General features: G+C 36.1%; 1 protein-coding gene across 5 annotated transcripts in view; it reads right to left on the reverse strand.

The window, feature by feature from the left end:
• Positions 1-14694, reverse strand: part of PDS5B (PDS5 cohesin associated factor B) — a 109072-nt gene that overhangs the window by 17072 nt on the left and 77306 nt on the right. For all 5 annotated transcript variants that reach the window (XM_015623111.2, XM_015623101.3, XM_015623076.2 and 2 more), the window contains exons 24-30: positions 14523-14646; positions 8678-8882; positions 4483-4597; positions 3999-4131; positions 3063-3182; positions 2663-2725; positions 273-418 (exon numbers count right to left, since the gene is read on the reverse strand). In XM_015623111.2, coding sequence (XP_015478597.1) covers positions 273-418; positions 2663-2725; positions 3063-3182; positions 3999-4131; positions 4483-4597; positions 8678-8882; positions 14523-14646 — 906 coding nt within the window. The remainder of the gene's footprint in view (positions 1-272; positions 419-2662; positions 2726-3062; positions 3183-3998; positions 4132-4482; positions 4598-8677; positions 8883-14522; positions 14647-14694) is intronic.

Genomic DNA, 14694 nt, shown 5'->3' on the forward strand with positions numbered 1-14694 from the left:
GGGTTTTTTGTGATTTTTGCTTTGATTGGTTTTTTGGGGGAATTTTTTTGTGGTTTTGGGTTTGTTGGGTTTTTGGTTTTTTTTGTAAAGAAAATTTATTTCTGGTATTAGAAAGCCAAATTCATGGTTTCAGTTATGCCAATGTGGTACTATAACTTTACTTCAATGTATGATAAAAGAATTCTGTCTTTTGCTTAGAAAACATTATAGAAGTATTCAAAGTTTCCATTACAAATATTTGAAATATCAAAGATCCTTTGTTGTCTACCAACCTCCCTTTGATCCTTCCTGGAGAGCTTGGATTTGAGCTGCTGCTGGCATTGCTTACAGTTTCCATTCGTGCAGATTTGGATTGAGACTGCTTTCCTGCTGACGAAAGAGGCTTATTAACTGCTCCAAGAACATTGGCTGCTTTGGGCTGAAACCAAAAATATATTTCCTTTATTTTAAGCTACACGTTCAGATATTGTTAACATGTACTATGCTTAAAATATTCACAGATTTCACTTTCTGCAATCATTATGTTAATTTTAACACAAAGTGATAAACATTTTTGTATGAAAGCTACAACAGACACCAGAAGGAAGCTGAGGGAGCTTCAATCAAATAATTAGCTGCCACCAAAGCTGGTATTCTTCTCACTAGCCTTAGATTCTGTCCTCTTCTCACTGGAAGTGCTGTACGTTCACCAGCGCGTGCAGTCAGGCACTACTGCATCACTTTGTGTGCCATTTGCTTTCTGCTGATTAATCTACCTGAACCAGCTCCTCATCTGCATCAGATAAGCACCTGGCCCAGCAAAGCAGAAATAGAAGCAGGATGGCCCTTTCAGAAAAGGGGACATTAAACTGGCAACCACATTAGCTTCAACTGGGAATGAATGAGAATCTCAAAAGCCAAATACTGTGGAGAACATTCTGATTCTTCTTGCACAGATTTAAAAATGTTAGGCTTTTAATAAGTGCCACAGTTTCCAGACACTGGTGAGCTTCAGGTTATTAATTTAACTGGATTATCTTTCAGACCTGCTGAATGCCTCCAGCTCGTACCAACTTTTGAGAGAGTTGAAAGAGTACAATTACTCCTAAGAAGAATGCCAAACACTCGTGTACAAAAATGTTGAATTAAAGACCATTTCCTGCATTTCTCATAATCCATCTTCTCTTTCAATATTATATTCTAGCTCTGTCTGCAGTTAGTGACGGCTACAAAAAGTTCAATGTGCATATCACATCAGCCTTGGGTGTTTCATTTTCAGAGCCACGGACCATGGAAGTTCTGGTTAGACTTGTATAGCTAGAGGGAATTTTACACTTACAAAGACTCATTCTGCACTGAGCACAAAAAAATAAAATAGCATATGCTTTCCAAAAATAAATCTTGGAGAACTAAATCCAGCTTAACAATTTACATCTATTAGTTTAGAACAAAATATTAAACAGCGTATGCTGAAAGAGCTGGAAAGCAAAAAGATTTTCAAATTCACACTGAACTGGACTTCCTGCTAAAGAGGGACTAAGAGGGCCTGTACAAACAGCTCCTCCCTTCCACAGAATCTACACTCAAAGCCTTCCTGCCCTCAGTGTACCCTGCTTATATCCACTCCACTAACATCCATCCAAGCCAGTCTTCCACTCATAAAAATAAGGCTCCCCAGAGCAACTTTCATTTCATGTTCCTCTAGTGATAGCTAAGAAATTGAAAATTTTGGTGGGCAATAACACCTCTCCTGTTTGTTACAAAGTTTCAAAACAACACAAGAAGAGCTAGAGTAGCCAGCACTAGAAATTTAAAATAATATAGAAGTTAACTTAGGATTCAAAATAATTTTAATGATGATCTATTCTAATCCAAAAATGTTGACTTTCAACTTCTCGAAGAGAAATCTGCTTCTTTTCCTAGCTTGCAATCCTCCTTTATTATTAAGCTACTAGCTGACAGCTAATGCTTCATTAGCAAAGTTAAGGGTAATGAAGATGCTGCAATTTCTTTCTTTCACAAGGTAACAAATTAATGTTGCCATCTAGAACAGGACACATTAATCCCAATGAAAATTACAGTTTGTCACTTCCTTTACCAGATTTTAGTTTTATCCTAAAGAGTACCTGGGTTTAGTTTTAGTGAAGAAAGATCACTGCCATTCAATAGAATGTATATTCTAAAAGAACAAATTAACAAAACTGTAGAACAGTCAGTTATCTTGTAAGGTACTGCAAAATGGTATTCAGCTTTGCCAAAAATTAATTGTGTGATTTAAAAAATAATTTTTGTTAGAATTTTCAATAGCTGCCACTTTCTATGCAACACTGTAGTCTTCTGCAGTCTAAAAGGGTTAACCATTTTGGAAATTTGACAAATATTATGGGTTTTATTGGGGTGTTTTTGGACTCCCTCCTTCAAAAAACAACAGGGTTTGCCTATTGTTGCCACCACCCAGTAGAGACAGCAGCAGTTTTCCTTTTACCCATCTCTTTCTCTATACCTAGAAATAATCTGCTCTTTTAAAAAGCATGTTTCATTAATGGCATGCTAGTTTTCTTTAAAAACCAAAACAACAACAACAAAAACCCACAGAGAAAACAAGCAAAATAATCATTCCAAAAACAAAGGCAAACCAGAATGCAAACACAGCACTAAACCCCAACCCCCACACCATACCTACCTTTCCAGGGGTGAAAAAAGACTTCATTTCCGGAGGAAGATAATTTTTGGTGTTACTGAAATTCTGTAAGAAAAAGGGGTGGGGGCAATTGCACCAATAATCAGTGAACGAGAGATAGATACCTATACATTCTAGAGACTGCACTGAAATATTTCATCTACATCATTTATGCTTTTGAATTTTTAAACTAGAACACTATTATGGCAGTAGGGGGGAAGAGAAATTGCTATGTGCACATATATATATATTTATGAAAATATATACATACATTTTCAACTACAATATAATAAGAGGGAGAAATCTGAAGTTACAAGAAATATTTAAGAAAAACAACCCTGAATTACAACTAGAAAATATTTAAACAGACTTATCTCAAGAAAAATTAAATGCCAAAGTATACCTTGTCAGGTTGAGTAAAATATCTGGCTGGAAGTACAGGGTCTTTAGGGGATTCCAAACTGTATGTTGTACTCTTTGACATAATGATATTCATTGCTACATCACAGACTGTATATAGTTTCTGTAAATAATAAAATTAAAAAACCAAGTAACACTTCAGAAGTTCACTGAAAATCTTGACAAAAGACAGTGTATCTTTCATGCACAGGACCACAAGAAATCACAGTTTAAAAGCAATCGTCTTAACCATTTAACACTAGCCTGCATCTTAAACAGTGTCTCTCAGGATACTGAAATACAGATGGTAAAAGCAAAAGCATTGTAACTCTAACAGTTGAAGACAGATGGTTTCCATGGTCTTTCTACACTTAAGAGTAGTGCCTGCCATAGTTTCTAAGACAAAGTTAATCAAATGAGAGCACACATCCCACCCACCCAGCACCCAAAACAAAATCTGGACACAATGTGATGCTAAAACCAGAAAAAAAAAGTTTTGATACATGCACTACACAATACACACCAGAGATTTCTAATGCTTTTTTCTTCCTCTCTTAAGTTTACTTTTGCATTTTAGAAATTAAATACTAAAAAGCACTTCAAAGGATGATTTATGATTTATTGCATGATTTATGATTATAAAATAATTTTATAATTTATATCTATTTAAAGTTAGTGTTCAGTAATCTTACTGACACAGAAACAGAACAACTGAAAATTATTATGATTCCCTTGCAAAAGTGCAAGAATTACTGAAGCACAGGAAAATAACTGCCATTTGAACTACAATAAATATCATCATTACAGTAAATAAAATATCTTTTCATATATACAATTCTATTAAAAGACAGTTTGAAGTTGGTGTATAAACAAAAAGCAACTCCTTTCCATTAGCAGGCCAGAATTAAATGCAATTTCCAATCAAAAAAAGATCACCTACTTCATTCATTTTTTGATCATCTGGTCCTTGAGCATCCTTAGTCTGTTTGATGTTTTCTACCATTTTTCTGATAAATGCATGACTGTTGTTTTCATTTTTAGCCATTAATATTTCCAGTATGAACCACAGGCACCTAAAGGAGAAATGCAGTATCTCACATGACTCAAAGTACAAACGAAATTCCTTTAAAAAGCACATTTGAAAACATGATTTGGTCCAGCTTTTACTAGTATTATGGATTTGAACCAGTCTAACTCTGAGAAAACAGTTCTTTTGGAAAAATTAAATGAAGATGAGCAGAAGCTGAAGGGTTCCACTATAAAATATCACGGAGGACTTAAAAAGTACCTATACTATTTCTCTCAATATTTTACAGAGGTAAATGGCATCATTATGCACACTGGACTGTGTAACAGGATACTAGAAATAATTAAGATTCCACTTAGAATAAAGTTAGAAATAACACTATTAAAAGCAGTCTTACTCTTTAATGTCCTTGAGTTGTTCAATGTCCTGGACTTTGACATAATCTGGGTCATGAGCTAGAAGATGGATAGTATAAGGGACAACATACTCTGGTAGAAGTGACAACAGTTTCTCTGAAAAGCAGAAGAAAGATGCATCAAAATTTCCTATCAAAGAGGAGAGGACAAATTTTGAGGTCAGCATGCATTAATGTATAAATACATGTGGGCATATCATTTCTCTATGATGTTACATTTCATGGCTGATGTGAATGTTTAACGCACGCAAAAATTAAAACTAAATATCTCTCACTCAGGGCTGCTTGTTTTTTTGCTACCTTGAGATACAGCTACAGTCACCTCCTACTCCCAATCCTTTCCTCAGTTCAAAGCCTGTATTCTGAAGGACTTTGAAAAGCAGAAGTGAATATGGACCACAAAATCCATGTTGACTGCAAGATGGAAGGCCAGCACAACTGCAGGATAAGCTGATACTACTTCTTTGGACATTGCAGTGTACAGCCTTGCTGTCAAGAAAACAAAGCCCTTCTGTAGGGATTTTGCAGTCAGTATCTGTTTCAAGAGGAGTGGGAGGTCACATGAAAGCTGTAACAAAGTAGTAGTGCACCGAGTTTGAAAGGCTCAATCCCACCTAAACAGAGCATTGCAACTCTATTGTGACATTCAAAGTTTTCAAAAATTTTCTAGCATTCTTTGAGACTTCTGGAATGCTAAGCAGAACTGCAAGAAAGTCCTTCCTCCATCATGGCAGTCTGAAGGCCTATTTCCCTTGGGGATTCAAAAAGTAAGAGCTGCTGCCAATGGCCTCTCAGAGTTATGATCACAAAATACACTCTCCATAAGGTACCAAATTCCCTGACCCAACCAACACCATGCAGCGTGAACTCCAGCACCTCAGAGATCACCTCCCAAGGGGCAAGGACAACAGATGAACAAGTTGTACACTAAAAGTAAAAAAACCATTTTTCAGCAAACATCCTCACTGCTTTCTTTAGCCTGATGCCTGAGTGAAGCTGGAGGACACACAGCACACCTAAGTTACTAAACCAGTACCTTGTGCAACAGGCAAGACAATGGTCAAAGGAAGGCATCCTGGTATTCCATCTATATTGCTACGGCACAAGCATCTGATCTTGAGTGCTCATGGCAAATGCAAGATCACAGTATTGACATCACCTGAATGTACATCTGAAGGGAAGGGGGAAATTCCCAGCTCTGCTTTTGAAAAGTCACATTTTGCCATAATAAGTGTTTGACCAAGTCTGGAAAATCTTCTTTCAGTAAACTTTTACTTATCCCATATTCAGTTATGACTAAGTCAAAACATCTGTAATAATTATATATGCTAATAATATTTGAAAACTATTTAAAAATACATTAGAACACTAACAGTTTTACCTCCAATATATATTAATATGAGATGTGCTTAACAAATATTGTGCACATTAAACAAAATACACCATTACTGTAGTTTCTACAAAACTAATTGTCATGACTATGTCAGGTCTTCACCTATTCCTTTTTTAGAGGTCTGTATAAACAGGGGTAATGCACAGTCTACATAAAATATATATAATATATAAAATCACCCAATGCCTTTCTATTTCTAGCCATATTTATGTAATTGAAATCCAGTGTACTTTACACAGCAGTTTTTAGTGTGTTTCAGTTGACATTGCACTATTAACTTCAAAAACATCCTTTACGTCTTTTCAAGCACTGTCCTGTATTTTAGCCATCAGCTGTTCACATTACTGAACAAAAAAATAAAGATGTGGCAAGGAAGGAAAAGAACATAATTACAACTTCAAAACACTAGCAAAATTGGCTTGCCTTAGACATGCCCCAGACAAACCAACCCACTATTATTTGTACTAATTAGCAACTTCAATAGAATGCTCATCAAGAGCTCATAAACTCAGTTTTTCAGCAACTTCCTGCCTTGGACAAATTCTCATATAACTACAACAACAATTCCAAGTGGGTCTGGAAAGTAAAATGAACTAGTTCCAGACAAAACAGGAAAAAGAACAAATATTGATATATACTATATTTAACCCCTGTCATGACAAGAAACAGTAGGAAAAAAATAGAAAAAAACCCCAGAACTTTTATCTCCAATGAAAGAAGACACTACCTGAAAGGTAGGGTGGCTTTCCTACCAGCACATAAAACTACAGTGTGCCAAAATCCTTCACAAGAGGATTTATGAGCTTTAAGGAAGAAAACTTGTTTAAAAAAAAAGTCTGTACTCTTGTAATTTTTCTGCCTACTGACCTTCACATAAAAGCCCATCATGAGAACATAAAAATTCTTATGCAAGACACGTCTCTACTCAGATGAAACTACTAACAGATACACAATCAAAATAAGTCTCTTCTTGAGTGGTTTCCACTCTGAATAGCATGTAGAGAATTCAAGAGGGCTAAGAATAATTCCTGCCAGCATATAAAAGGCCAGTGTGGAAGAAAGAGGCGTTTTATTGTCTGGTACCAGTCCTTAGAAAGTTCTCCTCAGGCAGGGTAAACAGAAATTTACCATATTTTCAACAACAGCTGCAATCCCCCCCAAAATATCCAACCGATATCCTTCTCACCTGTATGACGTTTTTAAGACCAAACATATCACAAAATCACACATTTATAGATTCAGACAAATAGCTGGAATTATCAAAGATGCAGATTTCCAGATGAGATATGAGCATCATTACCACCCTGAATTTCTGCATGGTCAGCAGGGAGAGTGGCAAAGGGAGACACACACTAAAATACCATGTTATTTCCACAACTGAGCTTTGGCTGAACTGCTGCAATATGGGTATTTTTGGATACAAACATTTCAAGACATTTTATTTGCTGAAAGCTCAGACTGGTAAATCTGAATGGCACAAAGTTAAGATTGTAATCCTAAAAAAAACCCTGCAATCTATATTTAATCTAGACTCCCCATGTGTTATAGCATAAGTCAAATCAAAGGCATCACTCAATTATTTCAGCAAGAAAAGAATATCAGGTGCACTTTGAGGTCCTACTGGATAAAGAAAATCACAGACACCTAGGTTCCTGTTAATTTATTCCACAGATTTTTGATAGTAACTTTGCAGCATCTTTTTTAGACATTTGAGAATTCTTATACTTCCTGTCTACATAACTAAAAAGATTTTTCAACTTCCAAGAGGAATAATATTAAAATTACTTAAAGGTGTTCATTCAATTTAATTTTTCTTTTTTACATGTTATTAAATGGTAGAAAAGTACCACTTTTTTCTTTAATTAATGATACACAAAAGGATTTGTCTGCAGCCTTATTCTCTGATCAGAGTCTAAAGGGACTGAGAAAGACTGACTGACATAGCTAATATAAAGTGATTCATAAACACAGAAGGATGTCAGTTATCTGACTCTGAGATCAAATTCATGAAACAGGTCTGGTTTAGGCTAAAAAGACGAAAAAATCCCCTTCATTCCACAAAGGTCAAACCATCAGTAATCTTTCAAAGAAATAAAACTTTCAAAACCTCTTATTCAAAAATGCTATAGCTGTTCATAAAGGTCTACTTTTTCCTATGACCCTGTACCAGCATTGTAATACTGTATGTGTGTAGCTTTAAGTCAAAAGGACTGATTTAATAAAAGAAAAATAGCTGACATGAGTCCATATCAACTTCCAAAGCATTCCCACAATCAGACCACTGGCACTGAGAAGAAAGAATTGCATAAACTCATCCTGAAGTGCCAACAACTATAGCCCTTTGCAGGAATAACACAAAGTGCTACTCATAAAGCAGTTCAAGGACAGTCTATTTAGTACAGCATTTATGTACTAAAGTTACTTATTAGTAATTGCTGAAGTAAAATTAATCACTGTCACTTCAGTTGGAACATTATTAACATTATTAAGTTCAAACAGTACACATAATTGCCTTGGAAAATTACTTCACTTCCAATATATTTAGGCATAAGCATTTGCAGTTTTTAACAAAACTCAAAGACCTCAGCATTACCTGTTTAAAAAAAAAAAATCAAAAGAAAATCTGGACAAAAGAAATCCTGTACATTTTCAGTTTTCATTAAATACCTCCAAATCAAATTTACAGTGTTTCTGTGTATAAAAACAGACAACTATCAATGTTTTCAGTCTATTCACATTTATATTTGAACTACAGCACTTGTAGCAAAAAGTGACTTCTCTTACCACTAACTGCTGCATGTTGCTTCAGATATTCCCTTCTGACATTTATGTTCTTCACAAGGCACTGCCTAGCATGAGCTCTTCTCTCTTTCACAGGATCTTTTGCACACAGTGCACAAATAGCCATATATTCTAGTGGTAGCCGTAGTCTAGAAAGGCCTTTATGAAGTTTCTGAGCAAATATTTGTCTCACTTGGTAACATTCATCCTATTAAAAAAAAAGGCAAAACCAAAAAAAGATAACAGTAAACTTTTTTTTTAAAGCAATATAAACTGTAAAATAAAGCAGGGAAGCTCAGGTAAATATGCTAAAATCAATTAGACCTTGAAGCCACTGAAACATAGGAATTACAAGAATTCTTTTTTAATGCCAGTTCAGAGCAATTTAATTTTCAATTAAATTGAAATTTATTTAATCAGCTTTCAATTCAAAATTTCAAATCAGTTTTAATTAATTGAATTAATCAGCTTCCTTTAAGCTCAGAAGAAGAGCTAAGGTTCAAAAACTGTGCAGGAAGATATCACACTCAGGACCCAAGGCCTACAGAAATTGTTTACAATTGCGTCACTTGCTTTATAAAGCCAAAGTCAAAGATCTGCATGAAAACATTTTAGCCACCAGTAACCACCAACACGTTGATTCTACTGCTATGATTTCACACATTTTCATCAAGACATTAATATTAAAAACTGAATAAAATTCAACAGAATTATCAGATAAGGTGAAACGCTGAAGAGAGTACCAAGCATTTCCATTATACTGTGGAAACCTATGCACTACAACAGACCATGGAAGAGAATTATCTGAGTCTAACAGCTGCCAAACAACACAAAGTAAATCAATATGAAGGCAGCAATTGTAGTTCTACAGTTTATTAAGCAATGTGTTCCCAGAAAAGACATGAACTTTAACTTTTTTTGTATTAAAATAACCTACATATACCATTTAATACATGACAAACCATTTACTAATACAGGACAAGGAAGATTAACAGAAACGTGTAGAAAATACTTTGAAGAAAACACAGAGAAAAGCTTAAGGTAGACAAGGTCACCAAAATAGCTTAAATACATTTAACCTGCCAAAAAAAGGTCAAGAGGAAAGATTTATCTCTAAATACGATGAAAAAAAAATGTTATCAGGTATAAGGAACTATTTTAGCAATTTTCAAAGACTGTTTTGAAGTCAGAAAGGATTGAAGAGGGTTTCCAGTTACCAGTCAACTGGAAGTGCCAAAACCTAGCCACTGGAAACACTGGATCTGCTAAATTTGCAAATGGCATCAAAAGAGATCACATATTAGATAAAACAATCCTCCCTCTGCCCTCAACAAAAACGAAATTGAGAAGAAACTTTTTTCAATCAAGCCCTATTTTCTCCTTTCTGTGCTTCAAGCAATATTCCCCCTCTGTGGACTGAAACCCTGAAACACCTGCTGTAACCAGAGTTGAAGTAACCCAAGCCCACAAACCCAAACCATAAGATTTGCTCAATATCTCTTGTCTCTTTATAGCAAATCCACCGCCAAGGAGGCTACGGTAGAGCCGTCTTTTCCTCCTCAGTATCACCTCAGTCTAAAGCCTTTAGGAAGCTCAGAAGAGACTGATGCCTAGCTGGTGTTTCAGCAGGGAAACATCTTTATCTCAGAGGACAAGGAAGGTACAGTTGATTGTTACTGATGGTATTGTGTGACCAACTGGAATGACTATTATTTCTTTATCTTTTAATATTGGGAATAACGTTAAATTTGACTCAGTTACACTGAGAAGGAGGGGGACAAGACTTAACCAAGGTATGCTATTTTTAACAGCAGACAAACTCCATAAAACCCAATTCTATATATCTACATCTCTGAATTTAATGCCAATTCATCAGAAGTTCACCATTTAAAAGCACTAAAAAATACATATTTGCAAAACATCATGTACCATTCAGACACACCTCTGATTCCATCAATTACACCACCTTGAGTGAACAAAGAAAACTGAAAAAGCTCTGGAATTTTTTTAAACAAATGAAACTTGTGCAATTTACAAGATTTATTCTAAATACAATTAAATTGCATTATCAACAGCAAAGCTTATCAAATCTTAAATCTGATCTCAAAGCTTGCATAAGACTGAAGTACCATCCTCAATTACTTTTCATTCTCTTTCAATATAAAGCTCTGCTGACATCAAAATTTGTTCTGGAGATCAAAGAAGTCAACTGCTGGTAAGCTTGTAAGATTGGCCAAACACATATGTAACTTATTTTAAAATGACTAAAACTACACACATTTCATCATCATAAAGCCCCTGTTTACCACTTTCATACAGCAATTAGTGATTTATTATGGGTTCTGCACTCCAATCATTACATAGTACAAAACTGCATCATCAGAGGAAAAAAAAGTGCCAGCACAGAACCACAGCAGAACCTGTGCAGACATCATAGGCCTTAAAAAGTAAGATTTTTCCTGTTGTTTAATCTGTTTTCTCATCTGCCCACTTAAAGAAACTTTGCTATGAATTAAAGAACACAAAACTAGAGTTGGCCTTGATGTCACCTAATTTGTGGCTAGACTTGAAAGTGTTAAGAATAAATAAACTTTTAGAGTAATCAGTATCTACCGTCAAGAAATGGATTCTAATACTAGCCACTCAAAGCATTAACAAATATGTATGCATATGTGCACATGCCAAATCTAAAAAACAAAAACAAAAAACCACTACCACTTTTACGTGAAAAAGTCATTAAAGCCATTACAGCTACTCTGCATCTGAGAATCATCACTGACAGATATTGGAGGACTCAAGAACATCTAGAAAAATTATTTATAAGTATTCAAAATCCATTAGGACCTGCAGTGAAAATTAAAGGCAGAATTCCTGACCTGACAGAGCTTACAATCTCAGTTCTAGAAAACAACTTAGAAAGTCATGACAGGCAAAGTAATACCAATAAATTGTTATTGATAAGAGGGAAAAGTGACAGAAAGGATACTGCAAAGGAGAGATTCTCCTGGAAGCAATGACAAAGCATATGGATATCCACAAAGAGAGGATTACAGACACCCAACACCGATTTACAAAGGACAAATCATGCCTGACTGGTCTAACCTTTTACAATGAATGTGCAAATGGATAAGGGAAGAGCAACTGATGTCACCTACCTGGATTTCTAGACAGGCTTTGACACAAGTATACGTACAACATTGGTGTCTCTAAATTGGAGCAATGTGGGTTTCAGAGATGGACTACTCAACTGATAAAAAACTGGCTGGATGGCCATATCCAGCCATATCCAAAGGATTTCAGTCAAAAAAAAAAAAAAAATCAATGTCCAAATGGAGATCAGTAACAACTGGTGTGCTTAGGGTGAAATCCTGGGACCAGACTGGCATTGTTCATCTTTGTTAACTACACAGACAGGAGGGTTGAGAACATCCCTCAGCAAGCCTGCGGATAACACCAAGCCAAGTGGTACAGCTGATACACTGGAGGAAAAGGTTTCCATCCAGAGGAACCTTAACAGGCTTGAGGACTAGGCCCAGGGGAACATCAGGAGGATCGAGAGCCCCAAGTACAAGGTCCTGCACCTGGCTCCAGACAATCCTCAGTATCCATAGAGGTGGAAGGATGAAGGGATTGAGAGCAGTCCTGCAGAGAAGGACTGGGGTCATTTGTGGATGAAAAACTGGATATGTTCGTGCAGCCCAGAAAGCCAACCATGTCCTGGGCTGCATCAGAAGGAAAATGGCCAGCAGGGTCAGAGAGGGGATTCTCAACATGTGCCCTGGTCTCATGGCATCCCCAGCTGGAGTGCTTTGTCCAGTTCTGGAGCAACGGTTTTAAACTGAAAGAGGAGAGGTTTAGATTGGACATACGGAAGAGATTTTTTTTCTGCAAGGATGGCAGGACACTGGAACAGGTTGCCCAGAGAACTTGTGGACACCCCATCATTGGAGATGTTCAGGGCCAGGTTGGATGGGGCTTTGAGCAACCTGTTCTAGTGGAACTTGTCCCTGACCACAGTAGGGGAGTTTAATGAGATGATCTTTATGGGTTCCTTCTGATCCAAAGTATGCTATAATGCTACAGTAAAATGCGATACTAACCGGTTTATACATACTGACACCCTATCATGTTCTCATTTGAATCTCATTTCTCAAAATTCCCTTCTGAAAATTCAGGGATAGTAAGCATTAGACACAAAAATGGTGAAAACACATCTGTTAGAGTAGCCACAAACAGTTCTAGCTGGAAAATAAGAGATAAAAGTGAGAGGCAGTGGAGGGCTAAGAGCCTGTACTTAAACATACTGAAAAGAGTAGCAAAACAATGAAACAAAACTCTGATAGGTACTACAAGGTTAACATTTGCAATAAAGCAAGATTTGCCACAGGAGGGAAATGACTGAAGAAATGAACAGATTTTGATCACTGGCTTCACAAGAAAACAGAATATGCAAACATTACATTGGCAAGGTTAGTTTGGCATGACATTATACAGCTTGAGTATCCTTTCCAGAGCAGAAACAGAACTTACTTGTCATTACACTGAGTGCCTATTTTTCTCTCAACTAATTTTGTTCTGAACTGTAAAAATCTTTACAATTCTTTTTGAGACAAAATTAACATTTCTATTCAGTTTTGGAGTAGGAAAGCTGAAAAGTATCAGACTTTGCTTTGGATGTAAAGGCCTTCAGTTATTGCCACTGAATTCCTGCTGTAGTTTTGCTAGATTTCATCTGCTTAAGTAGTTTAAAGCTCTGTTCCATTTCTCTTGTTTTTCATTGCATTTGGGAACTGAGTAAGGGCTCCTTTCCATAGGAACACAGAAGCTTAAAATCCACATAAACGTAATATTAAAACAGTATACAAGCCTAATAGGGACTGTCTTACCCTGATACAGGAAAGATTTTTCTAGCCTAACTGTAACAAACTCCAAGCAGCTTTAGAAACTAAAAAAGATACCCTGTATGAGAGTAAACAATATCCACAAAGGAGCCATACTCTGTGTTTTCCAACATTAAATACCAATTTAAAGTCTTGTGACATTTAAAATGGGTCACAGCTTTTAAAGCTTTAGCTGGACACAGGAATTAAGGTCTAAAATGGAATATCATTATTAGTGCAGTTATCTTCTGGACAGGATTCCTTCCAGAGGATTTCTGGACTTCTGGAAAACTAAGAGAATACCAGCAGCTACACAAATAACACCAACAGAAATCTCTTTATGACCACCTTACTCATGGGGTATGAATCAATTTCTGTGCTATTTGCTAAGTCTATAAGCCAGAAATATATCTACTATATATAGATATAGGTCCCTATATCTACTTAACAATATGAGAGTTATTGCCTTACTACGGTTTCATAGGCAGAAGTTAAGGATGAAAATTCCAGCATCTGCTAAGGAACATCTCCCTACTTCTTTTAATATTTGAAGGATGCTAATTATTTTTGCAGACCTCTGCATCCTGAATACATTCTACCCATGGTTGGGAAACCATGTGGTATGTTCACCACAGCTCAACATACTTTACATCATCTCATTTTAACTTCTAGATATGTTATAATGCAGCTGGGGTATTACTTAAATACATACTGTATTTCTTAGTTTATCAGTATTCTAACATTTGACTACTCTAAGTTAGTATTCCCCGGATGGACAGCCCAGCATTACAGATCTAATTCTTATCCAAAATGAGTTTTCAGGATTATGTAATGGAGAAATAACTTTATGCCAAGGCTGAATATTTTGCATAAAACCGAATTTGCAGAAATACATGTAACATACTGAACAAACAACCATATACTTGTACATCTGCTGATAACCCCCAACTCCCAAGAAATCTCCTTACATTTATGGCTAGTGCACACAGCTGGTATTGTTCTAAGGTGATGATTTCGTGGTAACAAGGTTCTTGTGCCAACTTCACAATAGCATTCCCTGCAGCCAGCCGCAAGCGAGACATATCAGGTTTACTGAAAAACAAGCACATAGATTGTGAAGGTTAATTAGCAAAAAAAAAT

The sequence above is a fragment of the Parus major genome, chromosome 1, assembly GCF_001522545.3.
Source record: "Parus major isolate Abel chromosome 1, Parus_major1.1, whole genome shotgun sequence".
Classification (NCBI taxonomy): Eukaryota; Metazoa; Chordata; class Aves; order Passeriformes; family Paridae; genus Parus; species Parus major.